The 15,020-nt window shown below is 48.8% G+C and overlaps 1 protein-coding gene across 1 annotated transcript; it reads right to left on the bottom strand.

The window, feature by feature from the left end:
• Positions 1 to 259: 259 nt before the first annotated feature.
• LOC119381398 (mucin-2-like) lies at positions 260 to 6,406 on the bottom strand. Its single transcript, XM_049412416.1, has 6 exons — positions 6,197 to 6,406; positions 3,837 to 4,146; positions 2,454 to 3,742; positions 1,447 to 1,607; positions 866 to 948; positions 260 to 279 (listed from the first exon to the last, which is right to left on the bottom strand). The coding sequence occupies exons 1-6, from the start codon at positions 6,404 to 6,406 to the stop codon at positions 260 to 262; spliced, it is 2,073 nt and encodes a 690-aa protein (XP_049268373.1).
• Between the last annotated feature and the right edge of the window lie 8,614 nt (positions 6,407 to 15,020).

Below are 15,020 nucleotides of genomic sequence, written 5' to 3'. Positions count from 1 at the left end.
AGCTCTGTCAACATGGGTTCCCTAGGTCGGACATATGGAGGGTTCCGAGCGGGAACTGGACGCAGTCCTGGTGTTGTTTGCGCTTCTGTGAAACTGGGCAAAATAAGCGAAATCGATGTTCCAGTTTGTTGCGGCAGGTTCGTCCAGGACATGGAAGTGAGCAAGGATGTGAGTGATAGCGGCGTCTCCGTGCGCATTTCCGGTCTCAGATAAGGAGGACGATAGTCGCCGGTAGTCGCAGCTGGTTTGGGCAAAGGAGTCACACTGACAACTTGGGTGCTGCGAGTTGACAAAGCTTCATTCAGTGGAGGAAGTTCTGGTGTGATATAGAGAGGGATATCAGCTCCTTTACGCGTTGTAGAAGAACTAAAATGTGGAGGTGTCCGAGCTGTCATCGGCGGAACCGAGTCCAGTTGCAACGGTGGTAACTGTGGTCTAGTGTACGGAGGGTACGTTTTCTGTTCGGGTGAACGCTGCGGTGTTAAGGCGCGTATAGTTGGTGTGTTTGTTCGGTATGGTGGAGGGAAGAACGTAGCAAAGTTGTTCGTATTAGCCCCATTTGGTTCAGTGTCTGGTAAAGATGTTCCGCTCACACCTTTAGTGCCGCTTATTAGACTTACTGTGGTCGGCACTGGATCGTGTGGAGAAGTCTTGATGTCTAAAATTGTAAATTTTGTTGCTGATGGCGTAAAGTAATTTGACCGGGGTCCTATATTCGGTAGAGTGACGAGTTCGCTTGTTTGTGACACTTTCGCTGGACTAGTCGGCACAAAATCACGCACTGTAGTCGGATACGGTGATGGTACAGGTGTTGCATCAACCATTTTTACAGTTGGAGTGTTTCGGCTTTCAGCTGTAGTGGTACCTGCCATGGTACCGAAAACCATTGGGGGTTCCGTGGGTGCGTACATCGCAGGAGGAAGTGTGGTGTCCACGGTGCCTTTACTCCTGAGTGTGGTATGCATCATTGGGTTGGCAATTGTAGGAGTTGAGGTATTGCTACCCGTGAATGAAGTTGGAGCACTTGTGACGGCTGTAGCCCTAGGTATTGTTACTGTTGTGAGAAAGTCTAATGATGTGGGTGTCTGAGTAATGGTAGTAACCGTGGGAGTGATTGTGCTGGCCTCAAGGATAGGCACTCCGCTCGTCGCCGTAGTCGAGAGTGTACTTATAACACGGGGTATTGATGTGAATTCTGTGGTGCTTGATAACCCCCTAGATGTTACTATAGTAGGCGCGCTGCTGGTGTGCTTAGTAGAAGGATTAGCGGTTATCGCAGGAAAGGCAGACGAAGGGATTGTAGACTCTTTCTTTGTGAATTGTGATGTGATAGCAAAAGCCGTACTAAAGACTTCGGTAGCCTCCTCGGTAGTTAGTGCGGTCAAAAGCATGGGCGTTTCAGTAGCTGTAGTCTCGGAAGTGATTGTGCTAATTGCTATGCTCGGCCTTTTGCTCGTTGTTTCAGTGACCAGTGTGCTAAGGGTAGCTTCTGATGTTGATGTGTACTGGGTGGTTGCCAGCACCGATGATGTAGCAGGTGGGCTACTTAATTTGCCCGTTTCTGTGGTTGATTCGGTCGTCGTAGTTGAAGCTGAAGGGCTGGTTGTCTGTTGAGTTGAAAGTTCTGCTGTTGCGAAAGTTGCGCCAGGGCTTTCAGTTGTCTCTGTAGTTGCAGTGGGAGTTATGGAATATATCGGCGCGTCGGTCGTACTTTCCGTGCTGATTGGTGTCTCGCTTAGGGTTTCTGTTGTCATTGCTTTAGCGGTAGTTGCGGTTGTTGACCATTCTTCTGTTGTCGACAACACGGTGGATGCTGTTGTGGCAGGCGGGCTTTCTGTGCTACTCGGCTTCTCACTCCCTGTTGTAGTCATTGTATTGACGGTAGTTGCGGTTGTTGACGACTCTTCGGTTGTCAGCACCGTAGATGCAGTTGTGGCAGGTGTGCTTTCGGTGGTGCTAGGCGTCTCGCTCGCTGTTGCTGTTGTCAATGTACTGACTGTGGTAGTTGTTGACGCTTCTTCGGTTGTTAGCACCGTAGATGCAGTTGTGGCAGGTGTGCTTTCGGTAGTGCTAGGCGTCTCGCTCGCTGTTGCGGTTGTCAATGTACTGACTGTTGTGGTTGTTGACGCTTCTTCGGTTGTTAGCACCGTAGGTGCTGTTGTGACAGGTGTGCTTTCTGTGGTGCTAGGCGTCCCGCTCGCTGTTGCTGTTGTCAATGTACTGACTGTTGTAGTTGTTGACGCTTCTTCGGTTGTTAGCACCGTAGATGCAGTTGTGGCAGGTGTGCTTTCGGTAGTGCTAGGCGTCTCGCTCGCTGTTGCGGTTGTCAATGTACTGACTGTTGTGGTTGTTGACGCTTCTTCGGTTGTTAGCACCGTAGGTGCTGTTGTGACAGGTGTGCTTTCTGTGGTGCTAGGCGTCCCGCTCGCTGTTGCTGTTGTCAATGTACTGACTGTTGTTGTGGTTGCTGACGCTTCTTCTGTTGCGAGCACTGTAGATGCAGTTGTAGCAGGTGTGCTTTCGATGGTGCTAGGCGTCTCGCTCGCTGTTGCTGTTGTCAATGTACTGACTGTTGTGGTTGTTGACGCTTCTTCGGTTATTAGCACCGTAGATACAGTTGTGACAGGTGTGCTTTCGGTGGTGCTAGGCGTCTCGCTCGCTGTTGCTGTTGTCAATGTACTGACTGTTGTTGTGGTTGTTGACGCTTCTTCTGTTGTGAGCACCGTAGATGCAGTTGTGGCAGGTGTGCTTTCGGTGGTGCTAGGCGTCTCGCTCGCTGTTGCTGTTGTCAATGTACTGACTGTTGTAGTTGTTGACGCTTCTTCGGTTGTTAGCACCGTAGATGCAGTTGTGGCAGGTGTGCTTTCGGTAGTGCTAGGCGTCTCGCTCGCTGTTGCGGTTGTCAATGTACTGACTGTTGTGGTTGTTGACGCTTCTTCGGTTGTTAGCACCGTAGGTGCTGTTGTGACAGGTGTACTTTCTGTGGTGCTCAGCGTCTCGCTCGCTGTAGTTGTTGTCAATGTACTGACCGTAGTTGTGATTGTTGGCGCTTCTTCGGTTGTCAGCACCGTAGATGCTGTTGTGGCAAGTGTGCTTTCTGTGGTGCTGGGCGTCTCACTCGCTGTTGCTGTTGTCAATGTACTGACTGTTGTGGTTGTTGACGCTTCTTCGGTTGTCAGCACCGTAGGTGCTGTTGTGGCAGGTGTGCTTTCGGTGGTGCTAGGCGTCTCACTCGGTGTTGCTGTTGTCAATGTACTGACGGTAATTGCGGTTGTTGATGCTTCTTCGGTTGTCAGCACCGTAGATGCTGTTGTGACAGGTGTGCTTTCTGTGGTGCTAGGCGTCTCGCTCGCTGTTGCTGTTGTCAGTGTACTGACCGTAGTTGTGATTGTTGGCGCTTCTTCGGTTGTCAGCACTGTAGATGCTGTTGTGGCAAGTGTGCTTTCTGTGGTGCTAGGCGTCTCACTCGCTGTTGCTGTTGTCAATGTACTGACTGTTGTGGTTGTTGACACTTCTTCGGTTGTCAGCGCCGTAGATGCTGTTGTGGCAGGTGGGCTTTCGGTGGTGCTAGGCGTCTCGCTCGCTGTTGCTGTTGTCAATGTACTCACTGTTGTTGTGGTTGTTGACGCTTCTTCGGTTGTCAGCACCGTAGATGCTGTTGTGGTCGGTGTGCTTTCTGTGGTGCTAGGCGTGTCGCTCGCTGTTGTTAATGTACTGACTGCTGTAGTGGTTGTTGACGCTTCTTCGGTTGTCAGCACCGTAGATGCAGTTGTGGCAGGTCTGCTTTCGGTGGTGCTAGGCGTCTCGCTCGCTGTTGCGGTTGTCATTGTACTGACGGTAATTGCAGTTGTTGACGCTTCTTCGGTTGTCAACGCTGTAGATGTTGAGGCTGGTGTGCTTCCTGGGGTGCTCGGCGTCTCGCTTGCCGTTTCTGTTGTCATTGTACTGAAGGTGGTCGTGGTTGTTGACGCTTCGTCGGTTGTCTTCAGCACTGTAGATGCTGTGATTTCTGTAGTACTCGGCCTCTCGCTCGCTGCTGTTGTTGACACTGTGGTGAGTGTAGTTGCGGATGTAAGAACTGTTGATGGTATGGTAGCAGGTGTGCTGTTGATATTTTCTATCGTTGTGATTTCCGTAGTCACAACACTTGAAGGCATTGCAGTTATTGTTACAACTTCAGGCGTTGACGTGGCTATGGTGCTAGGGTTCTGAGTGGTCGTTTGTGGAGTTATGGTGGTATAGGTGACAAGTGAGGTTGGCTCGGTGGTTGTACTGAACGGAGGCATGGGCGTGTTCTCTGCAGTGCTGTACGTCTCGCTCACTGAGGTAGTAAGCCGAGTGACAGCGCTAACTGTGGATGTTTGTGTCGCTTCTTTGGTCACCACCGCAGGGGATGTCGCAGCAGGAGTGGTGTTGGTAATTTCATTTATTGTACCACCTCTTGTTGGGATTAAAATAGTTGAAGGCTTTGTACTTTCTGTACTTGTGGGTGTTTCAGTAGTTGTCGTAGGTGGCAGCGATGAGCGTTTCAATGTGGTAGCGCTTGTGTACCGTGTTGGTTTGATTGTGCGTACGTCTGTCGGTGGAATGCTAGACGAATGTGACGGCGTCGTAGCAGGCCATGTTACTTGTTTGGTTACAGTCGTCACAGGCCACGTAGGTGGAGATGTCAGCATGGTTTCCTGTTCTGTAGAGAAAACTGGGGGCACAAGCTCCGAAACGGTTGTTGCAGGCAACGTTGGTTGACTGGGAACGCCTGTAATATCATGAGGCGTTGTCGTAGGCAATTCGCCAGCACCTAGAATGCAATACGTATTTAGAGCAGTTTGTGAAATGATAGATTTCATTCATCTTAGGACAAAACTGTGTTTATATTTACCTGTGTAAGTTACTCCCTTCACAGCAACGAATACTCGCTGAAAGGCCACCATTGTTTCGAAAGCAAGCTGCAAATAAAGAAAAAAAGTCAATCTCGCCTGAAAGTCGCGCGAAACACTGATAGCGATAGCAATGCATTTGACAGCTAGAAAAAAGGGTTGTAGTTTTGTCACGAGCGCGCAGAGACAAACAAGAACACATCTCACTAAATGACCCCGAACACTTTCACAACGCTGGCTAATAATAGAGCAAACAGAAGTGAGCAAACGCATTGACTTTCCTGCGCTTCTCTGACATGACAAGAGCTGCAAGATTATGCGCGCGGAGGTCCGGGGATGCCGACGGAGACAGCAGCTAGATGCTACCAGCACCCTGCTCGCTCAACCTTCCAAATAAGCGCGCAGATTCATTGCAAGATGGGACGTGCGCGTCGCGTCGTTTCTCCCGACTTGTGCCATCGCGAAGGGCACCGTCTCTTATGACTTTCAGCAACCCAACTGGGCTAACCCCTCTCTGCCGCGCTTGCTTAGCTGGGCGCACTCGGCGTTTGTCCCCTTCCCTCCGCAGCGCTATGACGGCGTGCTCTCGCGCATGCTTTATGTCGATTCCACAGTCACGGCCGCTGGATGAAAACGCGCACCGCACGCGAGGCGCTATAGGATCTCATCGCATTTGCACGACGAACACAGCCGAACTCATTGTGCATTGTGGGCGGCATGCAAATAAATCAGTCATTGTTGTGATGAAAATTTTCAAGTTATTTTTGACATGGTTCATTCTACATGTTACTACAGTTACATGTCCAGAACAGGTCTGCGGGCAGGGTGCCGTACGCTTCGCTCATACGTGGACGACCGTGTGCCAACCACCTACGTGCACATTCAGGAATAGGATATAGGGGGGGTCGAAGGCAGCCCTGCTTACCCCGCTAGAGCAAAGGACGTCGTTCTCATTTTCTAACGTCGGATCAGGTCGGCATGCTCTAAGGGGAACTTAAGTGCGTTTGTAGACCCGCTGCTCATCCAACGCGTTATACAACGCCGTTTCTGCGTTGTATGTACGCGTGTGCCGTGCGTGCTTGCGGGTGTGTGCATGCATGCGTGAGTGGAGGAGGGGGGTTCATTTCCGGACTCTAGAGATATATAGAGCATGCGTGGAAGGCCACAAAAGGACGTTTAAATATGTGTGATCGGGCGTATGGCCCCCTATACTGATGCGAATGCAGTACTGGAGGGTGCTTCGGTGCAGCGCTGCAACCCTTCTGCGATCGCCTTCGGTGAGGATCGTACATTCAGGGCGGATCACCCGTCTTTCTGACCCTGAAAGGGCTTCCGTTGGAGTGCGGGATGGCGACGACGGCAGCCGTCCACTTGGCCGGGAACGCGTTCCTCCAGGTGGCCCAGGCTTCCCACAGATGCGGGGTCAGCCCGGCGGGGCGCATCAGCAGCCTCAGGTAGACTCGGTTGTCGCCGAACAGCTTGTAGGCGAAGCGCAACGCCCGGCCGCCTCCGGAAAGCGACGGCGGCATAGTGGGGCTCCACATCCGCGCCACCGAACCACAGCTGGATGCGTGGCACTGCTCGGCGCGCACGAAAGCGCCAGCGTCGTCTGCGCGGCGGGCACGTGAGACGTGCACTTGTTGACGTGCTCCTCGGAGGCGCGCGCGCGCGCGCGCACGCACGCACGCACGCACGCACGCACGCACGCACGTACGTACGTACGTACGCACGCACACACACACACACACACACACACACACACACACACACACACACACACACACACACACACACACACACACACACACACACACACCAGGGGCGTAGCCAGGGGGGGTTGGGAGGGTTCAACCCCCCCCCCCCCCCGAAGTTTTTCAGTTTTGCTTCCGTATATATACACGCGCACATACAAACGCACGCACGAACATACATAAAGTATGGTAGAACCCCCCCGAAAAAAATTTCTGGCTACGCCCCTGCACACACACACACACACACACACACACACACACACACACACACACACACACACACACACACACACACACACACACACACGATCACGTGGTTGAGTCCTCTGTTCAAAACTAGGGGAGCGTGCTGATAATGAAAGTTTTAGCAACACTAGGGAAGCCTCAGTGGTGCTACGGTTCGAAGTTCACCTACGATACATAACCGATACACCAAAAACAATACAAAAAAAAAAGAGAGAGACTGAATCGTTGCGGATGTCCCTGTGGTCGACGATGTCTATACCTGCGTAGCGAATCCATTTTCGAACACATCAGAAAGCGTTCGCGCCACAGTATTTTCTGTTGTGTCGAATGCTCATATGAATGCTACCTTAAAGCCCATGAATTCGAAGAAATAAGCGGTTTCGGTACAGATATACCGCGTTGGTGACGAAAAAAAGAAGTCTGTGCCACAGAAAAAATCGACAAGTAAACTCCGCCTTGTCCTGTCCAGGCTTTACTGTGTGGCTTTCTCGATTGTTAGGAGTGGACCCGTACACCAAGCTTAAATTAAAACAGGTCAACTGAATTAGCCCTAATGACCCAAAAGGAGTTTATATTACAAACATTTGAGGAAAAGAAAATGGTGCTTGGAATTTTTCTCGATTTTTCCAAGGCATTTGACCTTATCAGTCATGATGTTTTGCTTTAAAAACTTGATCGCTACGGTATTCGTGGCGTAGCTCATTCTCTTATTACGTCCTACCTTCAACACAGATCCCAGTTTGTAGCTATAGCCGGGGAACATTCGGAGTTAAAATCTGTAATAACAGGCGTCCTACAGGGGAGCATATTGGGTCCGTATCTCTTCATATTCTACCAGGGGCGTAGCCAGAAATTTTTTCGGGGGGGGGGGGGGTTCAACCATACTTTATGTATGTTCGTGCGTGCGTTTGTATGTGTACATGCCTATATACGCAAGCACAACTGAAAATTTTCGGGGGGGGTTTGAACCCCCCCAACCCCCCCCCTTGGCTACGCCCCTGTATTCTACATCAGTGACATAGTCAATGTTGATCCGTCTGCGAGTGCGTGATTTACGCAGACGATACAAGCCTGTTTTTTGATGGTGACTAGAAACGTCAAATCGAGCCAATAAGACGCTTGCAAGTATACACAAGTGCGCGACAAGTAATTATCTTAAGACTAATGTAGAAAAAACAAAGGCAGTGATGTTTCATTCACTAACAAACAATTTCAGCTGACCCCCATTAAATTAAACAATACTGAAAGAGAAATACTACCGTCTTTCAAATCGCTTGGCGTATATTTTTCTGAAACTATGTCGTGGGATTGCCAAGTGAATCACTTAGTAAATTATCTAGAGCAATAGGTACTATGCGTCGCCATTGTAACTATCTTCCTACATCCATTAATATGATTTTATATAATTCATTGCTTCTTTCTCTATAGTTCAATACGGAATTCTAGTCTCGGGGACGACTTCAGCTGAATACATTCACAAGCGGATGGTATTACAAAAAAGAGCAATACACCTTGTCTCCAGGGTGCCATATCTTTGGCATACTGCTCCTTTGTTTACAAAGCTTAGAACTATAAGAATTGAATCTTTGCACACATATAGGCTTTGTCGCATGTATAGAATGGGAAAAATTAAGAATGATAACTCTTTAACACAACAGGCATCCTTACAGCAACATAATTCTTTTTATAACTTTCGTCATTCAGAACCTTTGATTGTTAACAAAAACAGAACTAAATACGGTGACCAAATGCTACACTTCGTTTACCTACTGTTCTAAATCAATTATACAAAGTCTTAATGTATCTACTATGTCGCTAAAAAGGCTACGCGACGTATTTAAGTGATTGCTTGTGCTGCCATGGGTTCATTTCATGGATGTTTTTCTCTGTCTTCGTCACTTCGCCTATTTTCTCCCCCCCCCCCTTTTTTTTCAAATGTTTCCACAATAGCCTTGTTTATTTATTCTGACCGTGGATGTTTACTGTTTTTATACTGTTTCAGTTAGTTTATGCATACCATGTGTTTCTGTTTGACCGCTGTGAAGCTGCCCAGTGTATGAGGTGGCCAGGTTCCTCTTCAAGCTGCACAATGCAGTTTTTTTGCCTGGTCATCCTCGCAACCTTGTTGTTGTCAATAAATTCAAACTCAAGTTCAGGGGCGTTTGTAATATGCCTTGCTTAATAAATGATTAATTATACGGAATACGTTTTTGATAAACGCCTTGTAAGCACAGTTCTGCTTCTTCAGACGAGTCATATGCATTGTGCGAAAAATCGTAGCGTCAGAGTATACGTATAACTGAAAAGATGCGCTAATTAACCTTTTAAAATAACTTTTATATATTTTGATGCTAAGAAATTGAACCGTTCTAAAGTTACGCCTACACAGCACAAATTATAAGACGAGCATCAATACTAAATTCTGCGCCTGCGAAATATGCCAGAAGTACATTTTCTAGAAGCACTCTTGTAGTTTACCATCTGTAAGAGTTTAAAACGATAATAAAAGCAATGGCAATGCATAAAGTTTAGCACACTTTCGGAATTGATATCTCGAAATAGATCCCATGCAGACTCAGAAGAATCCATCGTGACCTGGTATCGCAATTTTGCAATTTCAACTAGTATTCACTGGTTGAAAATATGTTACTGCATAATTTCAATGAGCTGAATGGTTATTTGAGATTGTGATGTGAAACGTTTATTATCCGCGTCTTCGTGCAATCGACTTGAACTGATTACAGTGCGTTTTGCTTCACAAGCGCTCTTGAAAAAACCCGTTGAAAACTACAAACATGCGAGACACACAGGTGGTATACCACTCGCAGCGAAATTGAAATGTCGCGCAATAACACGCGCGGAAATGTGGAACCTCTTGTTGAGAAACCGTGCGGTCTTTGCAGTGCAGATGACGATGCCGGACGTTTTGTAGCACATCAATATGCGGAGCGTGAAAAAGCAGCTCGCCAAGACGGGACAACGAAGAGAAGCACACATACACAGCGCTGCGCTCAGTATGTACCAACTGGCCCGCCTACAATCAGTGTTGCAATCAATATGTGACTTCTTCCTCTACGCAAACGAAAAAGAAAACGGCGATCTCGGTTGCTACGTCCGCGCAGAGGCCATGCGTTATATATTGCGAATTGTATACGGTGTGTAAAGTGTTCTGTGTTTTCAGTTTTCTCAGAATTCGTCATATTGCAGTTAATACTATCTTTGTTTGGAAGCCACCTATATATAAAACCCCCAAGGAGGGCACGGCGCCCGCGCAGCGTTTGAGTGCCGGCAGCTATGGGGAGCACGCCGCGGTATCCCTCATGTTACGTCAGCCACGCGCTTCCAGTAGATGGTAACTTCTGATATCATCGCCGCGAATTGGCTGGATTATCGTGCTTGACCTCACTCGGGAGTTTCGCTGATTATTGCAGGAAAGTATGTGCGTCGAATAGGCACAGACTCTCTCAGAACACGTGCTTCTGGAGATCAATCAATCAATCAATCAATCAATCAATCAATCAATCAATCAATCAATCAATCAATCAATCAATCAATCAATCAATCAATCAATCAATCAATCAATCAATCAATCGTTTATGATAGTGCGCAAAAGAGCCCAGAAGCTTTTGCACCGTTGCACTATAGAACTAGAACGCATTATATAAGAAATGTTCAAATACAAAAACGGAGTGAATGCTTTAAAAGAAAGTTGGTGACAGAGCAATAAAATTGGACAAGCAAAAGAAGAAGTTAGGATTGTGGCGTTCACAACACGCGGCGCAAGTCCGCCTACCTAAATTCTTATTTACGCCGCGTAAATCCAACAATGAAATTGGTGGCTGAAGCATTCGAAAAAAAATTGTGTTCTCGCAGTAATTTTGTCTCACTATTTTTCTAACTGACAAACGGCGTGCAAAAACTGGCAACATGGAGTCCATCTACGGGGTAATACCAAGAAACGAGAGAAGGCGTGAGCTGCATGTCGCGACATCATAGTTTTCACAGAAGCAGTGTCCAATGTGCAATTACTGATTTTCGCGCGATATAGTGTACAGGCCCGACGGAAAGATGCATACAAATTGCGGCGGAAACGCACAACTTTTGAGCGGTTAAAACTTCTACTTGAATACGTCGCGTTGCTATCCCTTCATTCGAAAATACGTCCTGTGTGAAAGGACATGCAGTGCAGTAAAGCAAGAAACATAAGTATCTCAAGGAGCAGTGTTTTCGCGAGGATGCGCGGATATACGTAGATGCACATGTGCTTTGGTGCAGCAGTCAGAGGTGGCTCACCTACCTCTCTGTTGTCGCCAGCCAAGCGTGGTGTTCTCGTCGCTCGTCCAGCCGCACGTGTATGGCTCCAGTTGGCAACCATCTCCTGCACCCGTCGTTGTGTGGGTCGTACAAATCTCTATGCATACGTTTCTTACGCCCCAGTCAGATGGTCAAAATTACGGTGAAACTTCGAGAGGGTGTATTACGCCTCAGTGAGTGTCACTTTGGTGGTGATGCTAGAGAAAGCTTGCGAGAACGGCGGCGGCGTTGTGCGTTCTGGGTAGTCCGCCATATTGTTGTCAACGTGTCATAGACATCCTGAGGCACAGTTGCGCTTAAAGCGTTATCGTTGCTTAGAGGTGGGATTGAGTGTGAATATTGAGCGATTGTTATCTCCGCGTATCACCGTGCACTATATATGTTATGGGCATCCTAAGACGGCGCCACGACGCTATGCCAGAAAGACCATGAAGCAGTACGAGGAAGGAAGGAAACAGAAAAAGGAGAAGGCAGGGAGGTTAACCAGAAACACTTCCGGTTGGCTACCCTACACTGCGGGGTCGGGGAAGGGGAATAGAAAGACGAGAAATAGAATGGAGGAAAGAGAAAAAAAAAAGAGAGAGAAGAGATGCAGTGCATTCACTACAGCGTGCGGGATTGCACCACAAGTCAGAGGCGTTCGCATAAGCCCGTCGTTCTCAAAAAACACAAGAGTGCTTTCACTGCCTTGTGGGCCGCCGAGAGATGTGGACGGTGCTGTAGTAGCACCTGCACGGAAATTGGCCGATCATCCAGTCGCCGCAGTGCGTTGGACAGTACTTGTCTCTCCGAGGAAAAACGAGGGCAGTGGCACAGCAGGTGTTCGATGTCTTCTTCGGTGCCGCAAACATCACAAGCCGCGTTGTCCGTCATTCCGATTAACGTTGTATATGCCTTCGTAAAAGCAACTCCCAACCAAAGGCGATAGAGAAGCGAAGCTTCGCGTCGATGAAGGCCGGATGGAGGTTGGAGTTGCAGTGAAGGGTTCAGTTGATGTAGTCTGGTATGTCTGATGCTTGGTGCGTTCCACTCCGTAAGTGTGAGACTGCGGGCCAGTTGTCGAATCTGCCTTGCAGCGTCTGTCCTTGAAAGCGGAATTGGGACAATGTTTGCTTCCTGGTGTGATGCGCGAGCAGCGTGATCGGCGGAATCATTTCCACTAATTCCACAGTGGCCAGGTAACCACTGGAAGTCAATATCGTGGCCTTTTTGAATGACGTGGTGGTGAAGTGTTACGGTTTCGTACGTCAACTGTTCGTGGCATCCTCGTCGGAGAACTGACCGCAGGCACTGTAACGCCGGTTTTGAATCAGAAAACACAGCCCATTTACTTGGTCTTTCAGTATCAATAAATTCTAGTGCGCTGCGCAGAGCCGCGAGTTCTGCCGCCGTAGACGTCGTCGCATATGAAGTTTTAAGACGCAGAGTTAGCCCTTGTGAGGGTATAACCACCGCACCACCAGAACTGGACGACGTAGTCGAGCCATCCGTATAGATGTGGACGTGGTTACCGTAGTTTTCGTAGAGTAGGAGTAGGCTCAATTGTTTCAGTGCATGTGTCGGTAGGTCTGACTTCTTCCGCACTCCCGGAACCGTTAGGTGAACTCGTGGGCGGCTCAAGCACCACGGAGGGAACACTGGCTTTGACGCAGGTGCGTACCCCGCAGTAAATGACGACCGATGTTTGCCGACAGTGGCACTATATGTCGTGCGGGGCCTTTCAGCAGCGAGGCTCGCCAGATGGTGGGAAGGGGTCCTGGCATAATGCCTGAGGTACGTACGTATTGTCTCGGTGATAATGTGTGTCGTGATTGAGTAGTCTTGCGCGATGGCAATGGTTTCAGCCGTTGACGCGCTGCGGGGTAACCGAAGGCATATCTTAAGAGCTTGGGCTTGAATGCTCTGAATCGCGCGCAGGTTAGTCTTGCCGGTGTTCGATATTGCAGGCAAACTGTACCGTAGGAATCCAATAAACAGAACCCTGTACAGTTGTAACATAGATGGTATCGGCACTCCCCATTTTTTTCCTGCAAGGAATCTGAACATGTGACATATAGCAGTCAGCCGCTTCTTCAAGTAGTTCACGTGTGGAGTCCAAGACAGGTTTCTGTCAATTATGACTCCCAAGAACCTGTGGCTTCTGCTGAATGATATCAGGTCTCCGTTAATTGATATACCATAGGCAGACATTGGCTTCCTCGTGAATGCTACCACTGCACATTTCCCGCAGGACACTTCCAGGCCTTGTTTACGAAGGTAGCAGGACGTCATTGTGGCTGCCTTCTGAAGGCGTGCGCGAAGCTGAAGCCGTGTCACGCCTGAAGTCCAAATGCAGATGTCGTCAGCGTAGATAGAAAGCTTTAAGGTGCTTGGTAGGCTTTCGACCAGTCCAATGAGGGTTAGATTGAAAAGCGTAGGGCTTAGAACTCCTCCTTGAGGGACTCCTCGGCTACTGTAATACTCAGTTGTCGGGCCATTCCCTGTGGTGACGTAGAACGACCTTCTCTGCAAGTAGCTGCACACCCACATATATACCTTGCCACCAAGACCTACTGTTTCTAATGCACTCAGGATGGCTTCATGGGAGACATTATCATAAGCCCCCTTGACGTCTAGAAACAGAGCAGCACACAGTCTCTTACAGGTCTTCTGGTGTTCGACATATGTCACCAGATCAACAACGTTGTCTGTTGCCGATCGGCCGCGACTGAATCTGGCCATGGCATCTGGATAGACTTCATAGTGCTCCAAATACCATTCCAGTCGTGTTAGAATCATCCTTTCCATTGTTTTTCCCACGCAACTGGCAAGCGCGATAGGACGGTATGAGGAAATGTCCAGCGGCGACTTGCCGGCTTTGAGAAGCGGAATGAGGCGACTTGACTTCCATGCTTGGGGAACTGTACCAGTCTGCCAGGAGTCGTTGTATAGGTGCAAGAGTGCCTTCCGAGCTTCGTCTCCAAGGTTACAAAGAGCACGATATGTAATGCCGTCAGGTCCTGGCGCCGAAGAACGTCTGCACAATGCCAGTGCAGCTTCTAGCTCATCCATAGAAAACGGGCACTCCATGCGGTGATCACGTGAGAGAAATGGGTGGTCGAGCTCCACCGTCCTTGTATCTGTGAAATTTGAGTCGCCGGCAATCCTTCTACAGAAGGATTCTGCGACGTCAATCTCGTTACACTGCAAGTGAAGTGCCAGAGATTTAAACGGGTGTCGCTGACCAAAGGTTGTGCGAAGACCACGGACAGTTCTCCATATACGCGATAAAGGCTTTCGCGGATCCAACGACTCGCAGAAGGATGCCCATCGTCGCGAAGCCAGTTTATCCATGTGACGCTGTATTTTCTTCTGAGCGCGTCGAGCCAGTCTCAAATCATCCTTGCACTTTGTGCGTCTATATCTTCGTTCTGCGCGACGGCGCATTGCACGAAGCTTGTCAAGTTCGATGTCGAAATCGGTGCGTGTGTAACTCGTCAAAAGCGAATGCATGGTGTTCTGCAGGGCATCCTTTATCGCGGCCTCTAGGTTATAGGATGAGCCGTCGCTACAACAGTCTTCCATTATCGTCTTGAATTTCGGCCAATCGGTGCATTGGAGGGCTCTGGAGGACTTAGAGCTGGTCAAACCTTCTATCCTCAGATAAGTTGGAATGTGGTCACTACCCCGCGTTTCCAAATCTGAAAACCAGTGCACTTTTCTCGTGAACGAGCGTGAAACAAGAGTGAGGTCCAGGCAGCTGCTGTAGGCTGATCCACGTAGATATGTAGGGCTTCCATCATTAGAAACACTGAGTTCGTGCTCCGAGGCAAATGACACCAACTTTCTTCCT

Source organism: Rhipicephalus sanguineus, chromosome 1 (assembly GCF_013339695.2).
Source record: "Rhipicephalus sanguineus isolate Rsan-2018 chromosome 1, BIME_Rsan_1.4, whole genome shotgun sequence".
Classification (NCBI taxonomy): domain Eukaryota; kingdom Metazoa; phylum Arthropoda; class Arachnida; order Ixodida; family Ixodidae; genus Rhipicephalus; species Rhipicephalus sanguineus.
This window is presented reverse-complemented; position numbering and strand designations above follow the sequence as displayed.

Excerpts from the sequence above, each read along its gene's own strand:
- LOC119381398 (XM_049412416.1), bottom strand. The coding sequence starts at position 6,406 with ATGCCGCCGTCGCTTTCCGGAGGCGGCCGGGCGTTGCGCTTCGCCTAC. Across the intron at positions 4,147-6,196 it reads CCAACGGAAGCCCTTTCAGG|TGTTGTGACTACGGAAATCA; the intron begins GTCAGAAAGACG and ends AATGCCTTCAAG. Across the intron at positions 280-865 it reads GGTTTTCGGTACCATGGCAG|CACCCAAGTTGTCAGTGTGA; the intron begins GTACCACTACAG and ends GTCAACTCGCAG.